General features: G+C 47.1%; 1 protein-coding gene across 10 annotated transcripts in view; it reads right to left on the bottom strand.

Annotated features, from left to right (window-relative positions):
* Positions 1 to 18,661, bottom strand: part of FRMD4A (FERM domain containing 4A) — a 350,418-nt gene that overhangs the window by 61,785 nt on the left and 269,972 nt on the right. For all 10 annotated transcript variants that reach the window (XM_084517308.1, XM_084517305.1, XM_084517306.1 and 7 more), the window contains 3 exons: positions 8,463 to 8,547; positions 4,582 to 4,638; positions 1,914 to 1,936 (listed from right to left, as the gene is read on the bottom strand). In XM_084517308.1, the coding sequence (XP_084373434.1) occupies positions 1,914 to 1,936; positions 4,582 to 4,638; positions 8,463 to 8,547 (165 nt within the window). The remainder of the gene's footprint in view (positions 1 to 1,913; positions 1,937 to 4,581; positions 4,639 to 8,462; positions 8,548 to 18,661) is intronic.

Below are 18,661 nucleotides of genomic sequence, written 5' to 3'. Positions count from 1 at the left end.
GGGAGCCTGTCCCAGTCCCTGACACCCTCTCAGTGATGAAATGTCTCCTGATATCTGATCTGAACCTCAGGAGAAGATTCTTCATCCTTCCTCCAAGAAGAGGCTTTAAACCCCATTAATGTGGCAGATTGCTTCGCCTCCAGACCCTGTTTATAAGTTAAGATCCCCGGCATTGTCAGCAAGTTGTTATTACAACAGCATTTTTCTTGCCTTGGCCATAAGAATTCCCCTTTTCACTAAAAACCTTTGAGATGCACAGGTGAAAAGCAATAAAAGCTAACTTTTAATGGTGATGGTGATGGCTAACACACCAGCATGGAGGAAGCAGTTAATAGCATGTGTTGTGGTATCTTCTGTGCTCTCAGGGCAATGCACTTTGATAAACTAAACCATTCCTTTTACAAGGGGCAACAAAGATGGATGCTTTCCACTGGCTATTTCTACTTCAGGTCTGGAAAGAGATAAATGAAAATAAAAAGTCCTCTCAGTCCTTTTACCTCAGCCTTCCAACCGATTCCTTTCTGTAGTGAGGTTTGCAGTCTGAACATACACATTGTGGGTGTGTTTTTATCACATCCAAGTTATTCTGAGAAGCTTAAAACATTTTTCCTCCTAGCAAAAGCAATGGAAGCTGTGGTTTATCATAGATCTGAGCAGCACAGATTCGGTCCAGCTCTTCTGGGCTGAGCGTGTGGCAGTGCGTAGAAAACCACACAGGAAAGGAAAAGAACCACGTGTACTGCAGTGCTCCCCACCTGCTGATAACTGAGTTATTTAAAATTGGACGGAACTGAAAGACGAAGCAAGATTGTGCTTGCGCTTCTGTGGTCAGACGCATGTCAGGATTTTGTGAGTTCATTAAGGTTCTGGGAAAAGATAAGGCGGGATTTTAAACTTCCTCTTTAGCAAGGGTTGTGTTATGTCATCTCAGATTCCACGATGCACAGGCAATATTTGCAATCCCTTTTCACTGATTTGTCCTCATTTCAGTGGGCTGTAAGTCCCAGTTCACTGCAAGATGGGACCTTATGTTTATCCCATCAGTGTGTTATTCACAGTCTTCAGTGTGACAAAAAAAGATACCTCTTCAGGATCATCTGGCAATCAGACTCACATTTTTTTTCTTCCTATTCACAATATTTTTTGGGGTTTTGTTTTGTTTTGTTTTTCCTCTGAAACCAACTTCAGTGATATTGTGGTCTCCCAGCTGCACTCAGTTTTAGGTCAGCAAAATTAATATATGGAATAATGATATATGTGAAGTGCTTAGCACAGACGGTTGTCCCAGGCTTCAGACGAGGAACTTTCATATTTCTCACATGTGGCATCAAACAGCCATCTGACCTTTGGGTGCTACTAATGCAGAGCTGACAAACGTTGTCAACTTGAATGAAAATTCTTGGGCATTTCATTAATAGTCCCCTGAAACACCAACCACACTCACCTCTTTGAATATCTTACAGCACTTCTAAAGATTTGGATGAAGGGATGGCAGAAGTTATTTAAATTTAAATTTAGAAGTAATTTAAATTCTGATTTTGAGGACCGAGTCCAAATTCAAGCTGAAATATCAATTAGTGATGGAATTTTAATGTTACCCCTGGCTAGATCTGCGATATACCAGTGATTGCAGAGTCATTTCCTTAGTAATTTCCTTCTGAAGACTAGTCTATTTCCTGAACTTCGTAGGCATATAAAGAGACTTGTCAACAAAGACGCAAACAATGCTGTTTGCAAGGCCATGGTCTGGTCAAAGGCTGTGTTTTGTGAAGAAATGGTTTAAGGAAACTCAATGTCTATGCTGGCGATGCATTCCTGTTGCTACACACCTACAGCTCAGTCACATCACTCACAATTTCATCAGATTCATTCCCACAACACACAACGACAGAAAAACTTTTAAGGTCACCTACCTTGAAAAATCTCCCTTTGCCTCCTGCAAAATGAGGGATACAAATAAGTTAAGTCATCAAAAATAAGAAAAAAAAAAAAAAAAAGAAGGAAAAAAGAAAACTACTGTTCAAGTTTTTCCATTTGCAAAATTCATTTAGCAGCAATTTCCTGTTGTAACTGACTCCTTATGTATTTTCTGGAACCAGTCTCTGCTGTCAAGTGCCATGCCACATGTGGTGAGCTGGTTAGATTAACAAGCAACGGGTTTGCCTAATACAGTGGACAAATGAGTCCTCATCCTGCTGGTGGATACCCAAGAAGCCACAGGAAATAATGCTAGTAAATAAGTAATTATTTTGGTCAACACGGATGATGTATTACTAGAAGATCTCTGAAGTCTCGGTGGTTTTGAGAACTGAGAACCCCCTGACTCTTTTTACAAGTAGTCTTGGCATTTCCTATTAAGCAGATTTTCAGAAAGCTCCCTCTCAATTTTCAAGGGGATGCAAGACTCAAGATTCCCTAACTCCTTGCTGGGTGTTTGGGGGAGTATTTAGCTCCTTTATCTAGATATTTTTTATTAGAATTACAGCCTGATGCTAAAGGGTTGGGTCATGTTCCACTTCAATAGTTAGATCAGTATCTGTCTTATTGGCTATCTGGCACACCCTCAAAACCTAGTGAGCTCCCTCTTCAATAAATGTAATACACCTTTTGCATTTTCCATGGACCTTATACATTTCATATGAAATATGTTAAGCAGCTCATTTGCTGACAGCTACACACAAAGCGTAGTGCAGTAATGTACTTGGGAACTAGTCAGTGATGGAATTCCTGCAGTGAGGGAGTTTCTGCTGCCAAGAGGACCGAGTTTTGCATTCAGGTTTTGTACATCCACCCGCAAAACCTGTCAGCCCATGTCCAGTGGTGCTGCAGTCCTGAGGCTGGGGTAAAGTTCAGAGCTTTGGTGGTACTTTAATTTGTTCTGGTACCACAACAATTTGAAATAAGGCTGCACTTGAGTTCTGACAGTCCTTTAGTATCTTCCCATCTCCCTCTAAGCAAACTGAAGGGCAGACAAGCTCTCCTGTGGTTCATAGGAAGGAATCCTTGAACGTATCATGATTATAGTACAACACTGAGTAAAAACCAAAGGATATGCCCTGGCCTGCACAGGGATGGGCATACTGAATTCAGAAAACAATTTTGGAGGGTAGATTCTCCATACTTCAGCCCTTTGACCTAAATGCTGCAGTGAGGAGTAAGACCAAACGCTGTGTGATCCACCTTGTTTTGCAGGGATCCCGTCACAAACACGGGCTGTAGTAATTTCTGGTTACAGCCAGCAGAGGTGTGGCTTGTTTTGGACTGTTTTCATGAAGTTACACATCAAACTACTACAGGAATACACGCAACATCCTGTGTTTGTGAGGAGAAACAATCGCAGCAGCAAGGGTTACAGCGGCAGATCTGGCTCTGGGCGTACAATTACTAAGCGCTCACGTTATTCATTAGGGTGAGCAGACAATAGATTCATAACCCTATTGCTGCTTCTCACAATAAGCCCGTTGTTTGATGTCTATTCCCCCAACAGCCAGTATGCAATTGCTGTAATGTGCTTTTAATTGAGTCCCCCGTCCTGACTCTCTCGCTCCATTTTTGTCACATAAAATGATCTTAATGAAGATTCAAATCCCTACGCATTAATTGCTTCCTTTAACACGAAAGTGCCATGGAAGTGCAAAGTGTTGTTATTTATTAGTGCCGTCTGGTGAGGTGCCTCGTCTGCTTACATGGAGCCACACAGCTTCAGGCTGATGGGAAAAAAAAAAAAATCTACACAAAGAAAGGGGAACAAGAATCATCTGACAATTATTTCTGAGCTGCTCCCACAGCCATGCTCATAAATGTGATCTTTCACTAAAAAAAATCCCCACCTCCACTATCCTGAGAAGGTTCCTCTTTGTGAACCAGATATATACCAAACCCCGCTGGTAACTCGTTCTCTGACCCTTCCCCTCTTCCTGAAGAGGGAAACGCAAAGATAATATTTGTTTCTGGAGGAGTGTTTTTGGAAAATCTTTAAGCCCTCCTGCCCACGCTGGAAAATACAGACAGTTGTATGTACGTAAGGTTATGGGGATCATCAGAGGGACAAATTTCACTGGGAAAACAAATGCAGCTAAAGTCAGTGGAGTGAAGTCTACCCACTGGATACAGATTTCACCCAGGAATCTCATTCCTCACTTAGATTTTCTCAGACTTTGCATCATACCCCAAGGGTTGTGGTGGTCCATGTTAACACAGCATAATATGTATTTATGTGAGCAAAGTGCTGGGCAGCAGCATCTGCTTCACATGTGGAGTGTTCTGGTTCGAGAGCCTTCTGTACTGATTTTGTGTTGGTATAATTGATGGAAAAGCTGTGTAAAGATGACTTTCACAGTTGATCTGCTGAAAAGTCTTTAAGTCTTAAGGTTGTTCTCAATGCACACCTGTCAGGAGCTGAGGGCTGCATGCACCCAAATCTCAGCCACACGGAGGAATCTCCCCTTTTGGTTCACAGGGACTCTGAGACTCCTGGAAGTTGGGGAGTCCCTGTGCTTCTGTCCAGCCATTCTGGATGTTACAAGTCAAAAGACTCAATGCACATGAGGAAGCATCAAGCAAGAGAAGGCTAGTGCTTACCTGCAAGATGTAGGCAGCTAGTTCAAACACCACTTCACTGTCAACCTCGATGAGTTCCTTGAAGGGTGAAGAAAACAAAAAAAAAGAGAGTTCAGTGAGTCTGAGCTCCTACATGACCGTGCATCTCCTACTGCTGGGTGAAGCACGTGGTGCCAGTTTTCTCTGGCTAGGCTTCAAAGCAGTCCTTGTGCTCCTGGAGACCAAAGTGAAGCTGAACCTGCTCGCTCTTATGCAGAGAAAGACAAATATTCAGTGCGACGGCCTGGAAAATGAAGCATAACTGGATGTGGCATGAAGGGATTCCTTAGGAGGAGGTAGGAGAAGGCAGGTGGAAGGGAGAGGAGCAGGGTCATTTTTATTTTCATTTATCATTTACTGAAACGTAGCCTGGGGAATCCATTTTGGCAGATCTTCACTCTATAGGACCTGGCCCCTGACAAAAGTAATCTTGGAGGATGAGGTGAAATTGTGAGCATTTTGCTTGGACACCAGGGTCACAAGGACACTGAGGGCCCTATCTGATCCCTTCAGGGTTCTTCTGCTGTGTCTGAGGCAGTGGTCACAGGACCAAGGGGTGTGTGCACTGCTTTATCTAAACGTGTGGGATGCAGACACCAAAAATGCTTGGGATGGGTGGCAGGAGCATTGATCCCATGGCCAAGTGTTGGTTTTTGGGAAGACAGTGAGCTTTTACTTGGATAATGCTTAGGCGTCAATTATGCAACTAGGTCTCTGGTGTGGCCACATACAGCGGGTCTCTGCTCAGCTTACTCCTGTGGTGGATTTTCTGTTGTGTTTATTTAAACTGCTGTTTTTAATATTTTATTTCATCTGGCAAGAAGCGAGTTATCTAAATATAAATCATGGCTGTGATCTGTGCTCCAGCCAAGTCAGGGCCGCACCTCATTTACAAGCCACAATCGCGTTGCTTCGTCTCTGGCAAAATCCAAAACAAAGAGAACAAAACAGAGGGTAAGATCCAGGTGTCCTTGGCTTCCACCGGTGCCAGCTTTTTAAAACAAGCACTTCCCTCCCCTCCTGCACGATGACTCCCCGGGGAGTGAAGCCCAGCTCTGCTACAGGCGATGAACACACCTTCCCCGTGATTCACACAGGCACCTGCACCACCGTCTGCCTGTGCCAAGGGAAGCAGCCGGTGCACGATACAGATGCAGACGGGGCCAGGCTGGGACATTTGGGCATGTCCCACAGCAAATGGTGATGTGGAGAACCAGAGTGCTTGGTCTTCACTCTCCTTGATGCAGCGGGCACGGCGGGGATGAACCAGCCCCTACAACCACATCTTCATATTGCGGCAAGTTTGTACTAGTAGGTAGAGTGGGCCAGGGCCCATTCTCTGGCCCTAAGGGTACACGGCAGAGTAAAGCTCATGACTAAACACTTTTCTTCCCTCCCCCAGTCCCAAACAGAGTTAGCTCAAGTGCATTGCCTCTTGGGAACAGGTGCTCATGCCTGGACAGTGCCCCAGCAATGCCCGGGTCAGGGCTAGTTAGCACCCATACCAGAGAGTGGTTTTAATTAAACACCGTGACTGGCAGAGGGACAGCATCCAACGCCAAGCCCTGCCTGTTTGGTAGTACAAATGTGGCTTGGCTTTTTTGGGCAACATCGGCTGTGCTGGCCCTGTGCAAGGGTTTGGGTATGTGGGTCAGTTGCATGACCCACAGGAGCAGCACAGCACCCAACACAGAGCCAGCTGGCAGCCCAAGGGACCAGCTAAACAGGACCACACTAAACAGGCCACAGTTTTCTTCTCTCCCAACATGAGCAGTCCTGTATTTGAGGGTGTGTGCCGTCAGAATCAATGGGGGAAGGCTTGATGTACAAACACAGCGTTACTACACATCCCATACCCAGTACAGCCCTTCCTGGTAGGGGAACTGGGGATGAAGCCTTCTGTGAGAAGTCCATCGAGGAAACCTTTTGTTGGACAAGGAAGGCACTTGCAAGACCTGCTACTTGTAGGGATGGCAAGCACTGAATCCCCCCTTTCTATACCTATTAAATCCCTCCTTGCTGGCTGGGTTCTCGCTCTGCATCTGAGCAGAGACCTTGAAACCAACTTTGAAATTCAGCGCCTTTTTTAATAAGACAGCACGGCTTAGTGTGGCTGGAAGTCAGACAGGGAAGGACTCGCGTGGGAGACTGGGAATCCAGCAGGACTATTTTTGGACAGAGATGACAGTCAGCATGAATGTGCAAAGTAATGGTTTTGGGAGAGGTCAGACTAAAATAGACCAACCTAGATCTGTAGGCACTTTTTTCCTCTTTTTTTTTTCTTTTTTCTTTTTTTTCTATTTTCCGTCTTCTTATTAAGCTTTCTCCAAAAAAAGAACAACAGCGTAAGCTTTTCCTGGCAACACTCCAAAAAGGAACTATCCCCGGGAACCAAAATGTGATGCTCACTGAGCTTGCTGCTGGAGAGGGCTGACTAAGCACATCTCATTGCAGCCTTGCCAGAGAGCAGAGCTCTGTGAAGCTCAGCTCAGCAACTCCATCCCTTCCCTGGTGCTGGAAAAAAAAAAAAAAAAAAGGTATTTTCTGGCTTCCTGCACCTTACCCTGCATTTTAGGATGTGAAGATTTAGTCCCTGCATTTTAGGCTATGCAGATATCAGGAAGTGAGGCCTCAGATTTGGTGTAAGCAGTTCACTTAGCCTGTCAAAAACATGTTCAGGGTTGTGGGACACGATCACTCTCTGACTACAGATTTCTCCTCCTTCCAGACAGAGCGGAGTTATGAGGAATGGCCCCTACCAGCACAGGGATGAGGGATCCTTCCAGAGAATCCTAGCTGCCGTAAAATCTCTCCCATATGCAGAGTCATATGCAGCCAAGCCTGCGCTGTAGCAACTCTTGGACCTGGTTATTATTTGGACCCGGTTATTTTTTGGACCCTTCCTTTTGGACCTGCATGTTTGGCTTGTGGCACAGAAGCCAACCCTGCTGCTGCGGGGTGGTGGAGGAAGGCTGTGCCAGGAACCCTTATCTCCAGCACACAGCCTTGCAAAGGGTAGCTCTGAGTTACCGTCCTGGTGACAACAGGCTGGTGTTTTCGCCAGGACTATTTTTGGCACAAAAAAACATTTCTCCATGCTGGCTTGCTCCTGTACAATGTGGTCCTCCGTACACAAGCACCGCCCCACGCTCACTCACAAACACACTCACACGCTCACTCTCCCAACCAACAAACTCCCAGTCACACTCACACACACAGGCTCATATACCTCCCTAACAAGTCACACTTTTACACACACAGATTCATATACATCCCTCACACTTCCACACTCACCCTCCTGCAGACACAAAATCTCACAAAGTTCCTGTCACACACACACACGTCGTCACACGTGGTAAGCACTCCTCAGGTGCTCACCCCCCCTCTCGCACACACACACACAAACTCACACTTTCCTTACACACACACAGTCTCACAAACACATTTATTTACACACTTTTTATTTATTCACCGCCGGCCACACTCCCTCCCTCTCCCCCGTCCCCAGCCCAGAAGATGGCGCCCGCCCGCAGCCCGCGCAGCCGCTGCCGCCCTCTTCAGGCGGGAAGCGCGAACGACGCTTTTTGAGCACAAAATCAAGATTTTTCCTTCTAAGTACCAAGCACTTTCTCATATTAACAGCTGCAGATTTCCTCCTGTCAACTACAAGAGCTATTTGGAGGGGGGTATTGCCTCAGAACCTCAAAGTCCAGAGATGAAACCCAAGCATGCAGCTTTTAAGGGGATTCATAACTTGGGGACGGAGGTTTGGGGGCAACACAATGCCAACTGCTCTTTCAGAGATTCACTTTTTTTCTCATTTCCAGACAAAATTCAAAATCCTGAGTGCCCAGAATCTTTACCTTGTAGATGCAGGACTTGGCGTTCAAGAAAAACAGCTCGATGGTGGCATTGTCCTTCAGATAGGAGATGCTTTCAATGTAGAACCTGGAAGGGGGAAAGCAAGAGAGGTGAGGCACGTGGGGGAACCAGGGCAGAACATGAAAACGTACTCATCACATGAAAAGATGTGGTCAATGGAGTTGTGATGTGTATACTGAAAATGAAGTTTCTTTGTTTGGTGCAGAGACGTCATTTGTTGATGAAAGAGGCTCGTGCGTGCTATAGGACATGAGCACTCAACACCACCCAAGACATACTGAAGCAACTGAATCATCAAGTGGTTTATTTTGTTTCTAAGTAGCTCTTTGTTTTATTTTTTTTTTTATACTTTAAATAATCCTTTATTCTGTTTGTTTGCAAACTCCCCTTCATTCTCCATCACATTTTGGCACTTTTTCTTTGCCCCTTTACTCTTCCTATCCATTTTTGTGCTGTCGATCTGCCACACATAAAATGTTCACTGCCAGAAATCCACTTCTGTGTTTCCTCTCTGTCCACTTCAGCTCTTAATACGGCACATTTCATAATGGCTTTTTATATATTTGTTCGTGGGTAGCATGCAACTTCTATAATTACAGAGTAATTAACCAGCAGTAGTTAAGGACCTCGCACAATTTAACAGTACCATGGGTAGTGATGCTGGGGATGATAATAATCTATTTTTTAGCAGAGTGAGATGAATTCTCAGGACTCAGTAAAAATCTGCCCAATCCAAACCCTCCATGTTCAAAAAACCCAGTCTATTGCATTGACTGATTACCCCAAATATTTGCAATTACATTGGAAGTTCATTGTATGTATGAATGATCCTTTGGCAGTGAGCTCTAGTTTTGCCACCAGCTTGAATAGACTCCAGCCCTTAATTCTGCCTTGTGACCTTTTGGGGTAAAAATCCCAGGATAAAAATAAGTGCAAGATATATCATCAAATTTAATATCAAACCATTACATATGAGTATGCTGTATGCTTTTAGGATTCCTGTAGTAAGAGACAGCCTATTCAGGTAGTGATTAAGGTGATTTTTTTGTTTAGTTCATGTTTTAATTGAGGAAAAAAAATACATCTATCTGCCCACTCTGTTTCAGAGCGATCTTTAAGTTTCAGTACAGTGGCAGCAATGTTCCTTACATAAATTCCACTACTATCGTGCATTGTCAGAGGCAATTAGAATAGGGAAGGTGCCAGGGAAATGCTGTCTGTATTAGGAACTTAAAAAAAAACAACAGATACCTTAGAAATCTGGGTAGAGATGCGGAGTCCAGTTACAGAGAAATCTTACTCCGTGACCCCGCTGCCTGGGAGTGAAGCTATGAGACCTGCTGAAACTCTTGGGGCTTCACACAAGCATTAAAGGGATTGTCTGTGTTCAGTTGTTTGCAGAATTGAGGGCCTTAAATGTAACCTTCTCAGGGCTAAAGGTCAAAGCTTTGTAGTGCTCCTAGGTGTCTTCTGAAGACCCTTCAAAACAGTTTATTTCCTGACAAGTACAGCCAACTACATACTCGAATGAAATATTTTGAGCTTTTTATGTTTATCTGCTGAGATGCTCCTGCAATTACGCATCCTCCTCCCCCTCCAGAGCAGTTCAAATGAGAATTTTTTTTAAAAGGAAAATAAAAAAGAAAACATTTGAACATAGGAACCATCAAGCATAAAAATTCAACTTTATGTATTTATTTATTTGGCTTCCCCTGGGTTTCACCTGCTGTCCTTGAAGCAGGTGATGGTCAGATCTTTAATTCCAGGGTCAGAAAAAAGAGGGAACATTTACTCTATTTTCAAGTCCCAGTGAAGGTTAGCAGAAACACACTTTTTTGTTTCATCAGCGGATCAAATGAGACCATCCTCATCATCACTAGAGGGCAATATTGCATTTTCTTTCTGCTGCACGGCTCTTTCCTAAGGCTTTCCACATAGACACATGCCCAGATCATTTTCTGTACAAAATTGAGTCTCTCCTAGCACAGAGCCTGCACATGATACTTCATCTTCAACAAGAAAACACAATTCTCGAGTGATCTCCGGTGTGGAGAGAGTGCAGGGGAGCTACTGGCTCTCCACATGCACCCAGGCAAATACAAAGCATGTGCACCAGGAAATTGTTGCTACTTAAAAGAAAACAGATTTACGGAGAGAAGTCTTAGGGGATTTGCTGTGTGGCAAGCTCAGAAAACCCGAACTGGAGCAGAATGCTTTGAATTCACAGCCTGAAAGTCCCGTGTTGGTTTTTTTTCGCACTGATTGTGAATCTGTCAGACCTCCTCCTGTTACCACCTCTTCCAAATGCACCGCGGTTTAAAACGACCCATGGCAGTGCCTAAGGAAGCAGGAAGAAAGCTCCAGCTGCTAAGGCAATGAACCAAGCCAGAGATCTGGGTTAAATTCCTGACTCTGACACAGGTTTCCTTCGTGACCTTCAGCAAATCATGTAGCTGTTCAGGACTGTTGTGTCGAGTTTGGAAAATACTCCTCCCTCCTTTGACCCCCTGCGTCTGTTTTGCCTATTAAGATTATCAGCCCATTCCTATTGCACGGAGGGGCAGCTATTAGGTTTCTGTCGAGGACTCCCCGGGGAGCAGCATTCCTCCATGTGCTCTGAAGCTGATATATCCAGGAAATAAGGACGGGCTGGACAGAGATGCAGACGGTACCGTGTGTCTGACGCCTTAACTCGGCTACCTGCGGCGCTGAGAATGCAACCAGCAAACAGCTTTGCCTCAAACGGCTCCTACGGGAAGTTCCCTGATAGCCAGCAACTGTTGCTTTGAGAAATGAGGTGCCTGCAAGAAGGGTTAAACCTCCCCAAGACTATGTGTGTTAAAACCAGAGAAATCAGTTTGGAAAAGGTTTCAAACGTAAAGAAGGTAGATCGGCCAAAGTTAATCTATTTCTGAGTTTCCCCTCATCTTCCCCCCTCTCCTCCCTTAGCACCAGTCACTTATAATTCATCCAATCTATTTTCTAACCATTAATTAAATGGACCAGGGAATATTATGCTGGGTAATGGACACAGAGTGCCTATCTTGCGTGCTCCCTCTCAGCGGCAGGAAGATAACAACAAGGACTGCAGAAAGCATCTTGGAAGACTTCAGAAGCTGCAGCATCAGAGACATCTCCGTCTTCCAGCTGCGAGGACGAGCCTTGTGCTGATCAGATGGCTCTGCACGAAGTGTTGGTTAACTGGCAACTCGCTCTGACACAGCTTGATGCCGCGATGAATGGAGATTCCCACCGCAGCCAGCCAACAACAGGTGGTTATGCAGCGGTGCTTGTGAGAAGCAACTGTGGAAACTCCTGATCCTTGGGTGATGGGAAATTGGTATTGCTGTAATTTCCCCCTTGCACTTCATGGATGCTCACCTTCGACTTGTAGCAGATAGAAATGCCCAAGCCTTGACTCACCATCAAAGCAAGACAAGTGTGATGCTCTCTTGCTTTAGCAGCAGAGCTGGATTGACCAGCGCTCCCCGTTTCCACACAGCAAAAGAAAGGGTAAAATAAAAACTATTTAGCATCGCTCCTACCACAGCCCTGGACACATCCCATCAACCAGAACCTGGACATCTATCACCTCGCAGGGACCGGGCTCTGGGCAGTGTAATTCCCAACTTACAGTTGTAAGATCTGAGATCACGAGCCAGTGTATTTATTTCCGAGTAGAACATGCCAAAAGATAACAGTATTTCACCGTGGCCTTAAACACAATGATATTTCAAAGCATGACCACAGCAAATGGATGTCTTATCTATCTCACGTGGATCTGCCCTGGGGCAGCGAAATCATCCTAGCTCCTCTGAAGTTTGACTCCGGTGACAGCTGGCGTAAAAGGCTTTTATCCAAAAACAACCCCCCTTTTTTTTTTTTTCCACCAAAAAGAAACACCTTAAAATGAGGAAGATGTAATCAGAGGAAGGCTGAGGGTGGCCCCAGAGGCAGAGGAGGCAGCTGGGTGAGAGGGATGCCTCCGTGCATCCAAAGGGAGGTGAGCAGTGCCCGGCAGCGATGGGGAGGCTGAGGATGGCACTGAGGCTGCTGGTCAAGGTGACCGGGACTGATAACGGGGTGGGAGCGATTTGTGGGAGGGCTTCTGCCTTTGTTAAGGGGCAGGAGCTGAGTGCACAGTGTTGGCAAAAGGGATTCCTTTCCTTCCAGCCCTGTGACACTGCACCTGGGCAGGGAGACAAAACACCTCTCTTGGGCCTCCTATGAAAAGGAAAAAAAACAAAACAAAACAAAACAAAAAAACAGAATAAGAACCTCAAGCAACTCTTCTTTCCCTTGCTAATAATATTTTTTCTTCCATGAGAAAGGAAAATAAAGGGGAAAGCCAGTTGTCACAGAAAATGTCAAAATGAAGCAAAAGGATTTTGGTGTCGTTGCGTTGTCACCTTCTCCAGGGCTTCCTCCTGCCCGAGGTGGGAAATGCAGTAGGACCCAAGGGAAATGATGGCGATGGGCACTCCGTGGGCCTTCCCAGCTGGATGCAGGACAGAGCTGCCAGCAGACCCTGGGCTGTCTCTTATTTCATGATTACACAGCGATGGCTAAAAGGAGAAGACCCCTTTCCTGCCTCACCCACCCCGGGGTCCGGCTCATTATCCCCCACTATGTCATTTAAAACCTCGGAGGATAATTTGAAAAATATGAGGCCATTTGCTAACCAGGGGAAGAATAATCACACCCGTTGGTGTAATGGACTTAAATGCAGACGTCATTATGGCCAGGGTCTCGTGCTAAATGAGCGTTTGGAGCAGCTCAGGCTGCAGAGCTCCTTTTCTGTTGCAGCCCTCTTTGCTAACAGCTATAGGTGAGCACTTTGCGCACTGACATCTAAAGCAGGCAGCGGTTAAATAGCTGGCCTGTTAAGTCATCAGCCAGGAATGAAAATTGGAGACAGCAAAAAGCCCCGTTTACATCCTCTTTGCATTAATTTTGGTTCTGGTGCCGTGCTCTGTCCCCCTGTGCTTGTGCCACGCTGCGCTCCCCTTGCCCAGCACCAGCAATCGGGGTGCGGGGGACGGGATGCAGCAAGAGACCTGTGTCGACTCCTGCCTCGTTGCACAGAAGCTACAAACCCTGGAGGTGAACGTGATTCCAGAAAGATGGAAAACCATGAGATATTTGCTCATTCCTGTGCCTCCCCTTCTCCAGGTCCAAAAACCCAAGTGATCTGCTTTGGAATACATTGGGCTCCAGCTGTTTTCCAGGCTCCACATCTGGGAATCTCTGCAAACCACTGTGTGCTCCAGCATCAACATAGAGAAGGAAAGGCCTGACAAGACCACAAAAGAAGCAGCCAGCTCAATCTATTTTGCAAATGGCTTCACCCTGAAAAGTCCTGGGGAGTTTAGCTGGCCAGGAAAGCGCAGCTCTGCACAAAAAGGCTGTTGCTGCTCCTCTTGGCCTGGAGCGATGGGGTTCTCTGCCCCAGGTGTGAGCTGAGAGCCCCTCTCCCTCAGCCACCAGGGGATTTCTCCTCTCTCCTGAGCTCCAGCCTGGCTCTCTGAGTGCTCCGTGATCCTCTCTGCTTGCTTCGCCGGTGACAGCAGATCACACCCATGGGTGTAAGGAATAAACGCACAAATTGCAACGAAAATGGAAGCGGTGCCTGCACGGCTTTGACCCAGCTGGAGGAGCTCTGTGTGGGCATTGCCGTAGCTGTTGCTCCCTGATCCAAATGAGGTACAAATCTTGCACTGACAGCATCCATCATTTTTGCATAGCACCCACCGCGCCGTCTCAATGCTTCCCCAAATTAGACAAGACAACGCTGCCAGCGTCAACACACTCAAAACGTGGCTGCAGCCAGCACGTTTTGTGCATACTGATTTCCTTCCCCCTCAGGTGGCCGAGTGCGGAGGAAAAACAACTTCGCCCCTTTTCTAAGCACAGCCCGCTTATACAAACATATTCCCCGTTAAGCAGAAAAAGGGGAATAATGTTATGGGACCCGAGAGCCAGGCTGCTATTAAGACGTGTGCGTAATGGATGGCTCAGCTCGGAGCTGTGCGCTAAGTAGCAGAGCCCCATTAGTTCCCTTCCTCAAGCAGAGGTCACTTTTCTCACGAGTAAATCTTCCGACTGGACACAAGTTTCTCGTGTCTCTAAAGACGCTCCGAGGAGCTCAGCCTCCCCGCAGGCGATTTATTACACCTCCCTCCCGGTGAACGGAGCAGGGGGCCACCCCGAGGAGGCGGCAGTAAATTGTCTGCGGGGAGCCTTGTCCTCCAGCACAAACAAGGGCTGAGCGGCTGTATTTATATCCTACGGCTGGGTGGGAGGAGGGGGGTCGCAGGGTTGCTGGCTTTTGAGATCTCCCCCCTTTGCTTGCACACCGACCAGCCTGAAGAGTGCTTCACAAAGAGATCTGGGTTCTGGCACTGCTTCGCCGGGGTTTTTTGGGGCTCATGGGAAGCCCCGAAAGCAGCCTGGTTGGGCTGGGTTGGTTACGCAGATTTCATGTTCTGATTTTTGCTGTTTTTACAGTATCCCAGCAGTGCGTGGAGCTGGAGAAATGCAAATGAGAAACACAAATGCGCTTTGTCTCCTCTTATACGTAGCATAAACTGTCCGGGAGCTTGGAGTTAACATCTCTGTGCTGGTAAAGACAAAAGGAGCTCAAAGAGGTGAGAGCAAGGCACAGGAATGAGGACAGAGCACCCCGAGGTGCTGAACATTGCAGGGCACTTCTCTGAACTCTCCTGGGATGATGAAGTCCCGTGGCAAAGTGGGGTCCAGCACTGCCCTCCTTGCCAAGGAGCAAGGCGGTGGAGTGCCGCAAACCCCTCTCCGGTGAGGAAGACCATGGGTGGAGAAGCACAGCCCGTTACGTGCGAGACAAATAAATTGCTCTGGTTAATTTAGTGCGGTTCTGTTCGTCTCTCCCTGCCCCAGCAGGCTGCTGTCATCACCACCCCCTAATCTAATTTCCCAGAGACAGGCGAAGCCGACTGGAAGGGAATGGCACACACACGCCGGGGCGTGCTGGGATCATCGTGTGAGTGGTTTGGGCAAAGTGCAGGTGGCGTGCTGTGAAACCGCACCCCGTTTGTGTCCTCTGGGCAGCGGGGGAGGCAGCAATGAACCTCTGCAGCAAGTTATCAGCAAGTCCATCCCCGTGAACAATTGATACTGGCAGCCACCTTCTTCCTTCCTTCCAGGGCTGGCTGTTTCCAAGTGATCTAGAGCTCCTTTTCTTTTTCTTTTTGAACGGGATGCTGTTTTAAAAAATGGGTATAAAGGAGTGTGAAGAACTAAAATAGCCCGAGGCCTCATTAGCAGCTGAAATCTGGTCCAATTCCGTTCAGGTAGCCAGGCAAAGCTCTGCCTCTACACGGATCTACAGGGAACGTCTTCTCAGCCCTGGCTGGGCCAACTGGCTTTGAAAGAATCCAAATTTACAGGCTGCACATAAAGCACACAGAGGGGATTGATCAGGTGAAAAGAGGAAGCTACGGTGTGTGTCCTACATCTGAGCAGGGGTCTGGGATCAGAGGAAGGAGGCAGCTCTTTCAGCCTGCCACTTCCAAGGTAAGTCGTCGAGAATCAGGTCAGATGAATTGTTCCTGAAAAGTGCCTGCTTCTTTCCAGTGATTGCACAGAGAGGCTGCGGTAATTAGCCCCGACACAGAGCTAATGTGGAAAACATCTCGGGTTTGGTGTGCTGAGTCCCACCTCAGACGTGTGTCCCACCTGGCTGAGGCCAGGGCCACAAGTGGTGCACACCCAGCTACGTTCCTAAAGAAAGCATTGACACACATGAGCTGTGCACCCCGTGTTTCAGTACTGGCCTCCTATTTAGGGCCACTTCATTCCGTAGTAACTGTGGCAACCTGGCAGAGGGTCTGGCCTCAATATTGAGCCCTGAGATATTGAGCCCTGAGCCCCTGCAGCTCTCCTGCTGACTTCAGCCTAGCCGCTGCATGTGAACAAGTGCCAGACCTTTCTGGACACAGGCATTCCTCTGGGGGGACACCATGGGGCCATAGAGACAAACCCTGCCCCACGGCATATTTGAGCACTGAGGATTTATTTCACATTCTTTTTTTCAGTGCCTTTCTGTAAGAAAAGCCTTTCCACGTGGGGGATGCTCTGATTCAGCGTGACGACTTCTGCAGCGTGCTGTCACTGTTTGGCTGGTGGAGCTGCCCTGAGAACGGGCGTGCTCGTTCCTGGGAGAAGATCCACCGCTGAAGTGAATGTTATTTGCTGAGCTTGTTCATATAAATTAACAGCAGGACAAACACCCAGGAGATAAAGAGATCAGGCTCATGCTGGTGGTTCCCTAGCTAAGGATCGCTAATCCCACCAGGCCATTGTTTGAGGAGGAGAATTCACTGCAAAGCTGGGCCAGCTTTGCTTTCCGTGAACAAACAGCCTGTCTGCGCTCTGGTCCTCCCTCACTTCAGGGATTTACACAAAGGGAGTGACTTTGCCTTTCTTTTTCCTGCCTATGTGAACGAGAGCTGAATGCTCCCTTCCCTGCTGAAAGCAGAAAGGCATTTACCCGACCCCCTGCCAGCTCTGTTTTCCTCTGACCTCCTCACTGCCTTGCTGGCCACACTTTCCTTAGGTTCCTGCCTTTTGCTGTGCAGCTCATGTTGTCAGATACAATTTCACTGTCCTCTTCTGGTCTCAAAACAGCCAAGCAATCCTTCCTTCCTCCCCCTCTGTCCTTCGCTTCTCCTGGACTTCAGCTGTGACTCTCATCCGCCTTGGTTTATCTGCTCTGTAAACCCTCGGAGGCAGGCAGTGAGTTTCCCCCACCACCGAGTGGCCAGGGCTTTAGGAAGCCACCCAAGAAGCGACTTCAAAGATGAGAACTAACATTGCCAGACGTCCCACCTCCCCTCGGAGACACGGGACTCTCCCTCTCACTGTCGTGTGTGGCTTTAGCGCTGTTTAAGTGGCTGTTGGCAAAGAGTCTCATAAAATAATATTGCACAAGAACTGCCACGGGGCTGTTCACAGCTGCCCAAGCAATTCTGATCTCTTCTGAAATACCTACTTTGTTCTCAGTGGTGACAACCTGAAGACAGAGGTTGCAGTTAGTTCTGCATGTGTCCAGGTGCAGTAACCATTCCTTCTGAACTAATGCTAAGGACGTCCCTACAAATTCCTCCTTCTTTGATTTTTGGTCTCTGATTACGGAAGAGAGTAACGACACGGGACGTCACTGCTCAACAACGTCACACCCCAAGGAAATGTAGGGCAAAAGACAAAGCTTCAATGATGCTGCAGAGATTTGAATAAAGGAGGAGGATTTCACGCTGTAAAGCTTGTGAAATTTCCTATCTGCAGCGTCCTTCTTCCAAGAAACCTTTGCTTAAAAAGTCATGCTTCCCTACGTGTAAACGCACATTTAGAGCATATGGGTGGCTCTGGAAGCCCCTGTGCACCTCTAGGCTACCAAAATACAGCCCCGCCTATGGGCAGGTCTCTTCACAACCCTTCCTTCAGCCCTTGCATTAGTTCCCAAGCCTGAACTCATGCCGCTGGGTAACAGACGCGTGGGGTCTCGCCAACTTCTGCCAGCTGCCTGGAGACAGTTTCTCCTCCAGTTGCTTGCGGCTCAGCTCAGATTTGGGGATGGACATGGGAACTTGCTACACGCTGGGAAGCTTTTTCAGTGTCTTTCTAGCATCTGACATCCACATGGCAACTGAAATCACAGTCAGTTAATGCCCATTCCTAACTCATGAGGCATCTGGCCTTCCAGCCCATTCCAAAACGTGTGACAATCCAGTCATTACTATCAAAAATAAGAGTTTAAGTCCAAACTTGGTGTGTTTTTTCACACTCTTTTCAGCCACCGAATGCTGACTTTTCCCCCATGGGTTTCCCCTATGGATTACGATTCCGGAACAGGAGAGTTCACTCAGTTACTAACTGTTGAATGGATCCATACTTCTAAAATGTCTCTTGGCTAAGATCCTGCTAGAATGACTTGTCTCCACTCTGCTGCCAACTCTCATAAAACAATACAGATGGCAATATTTATGCTCGTTGAGTGGTCTTTGAAATGAATATGAGCAGCTTTCACTGGCTCCACTCCTGAAATCTGCACTTAGCTCTTGCTCAGTCAGAGATTTCCTTGCTTTCCACGGGATCCCTGCCCCTCCACAGACTCCTCAATTTGGCCCCTAGGTAAGATGTTCAA

The sequence above is a fragment of the Aythya ferina genome (genome assembly GCF_964211825.1).
Source record: "Aythya ferina genome assembly, chromosome: 1".
Lineage (NCBI taxonomy): Eukaryota > Metazoa > Chordata > Aves > Anseriformes > Anatidae > Aythya > Aythya ferina.
Note: the sequence above shows the minus strand (reverse complement) of the source record. Positions and strands in the feature narration are given on the sequence as shown.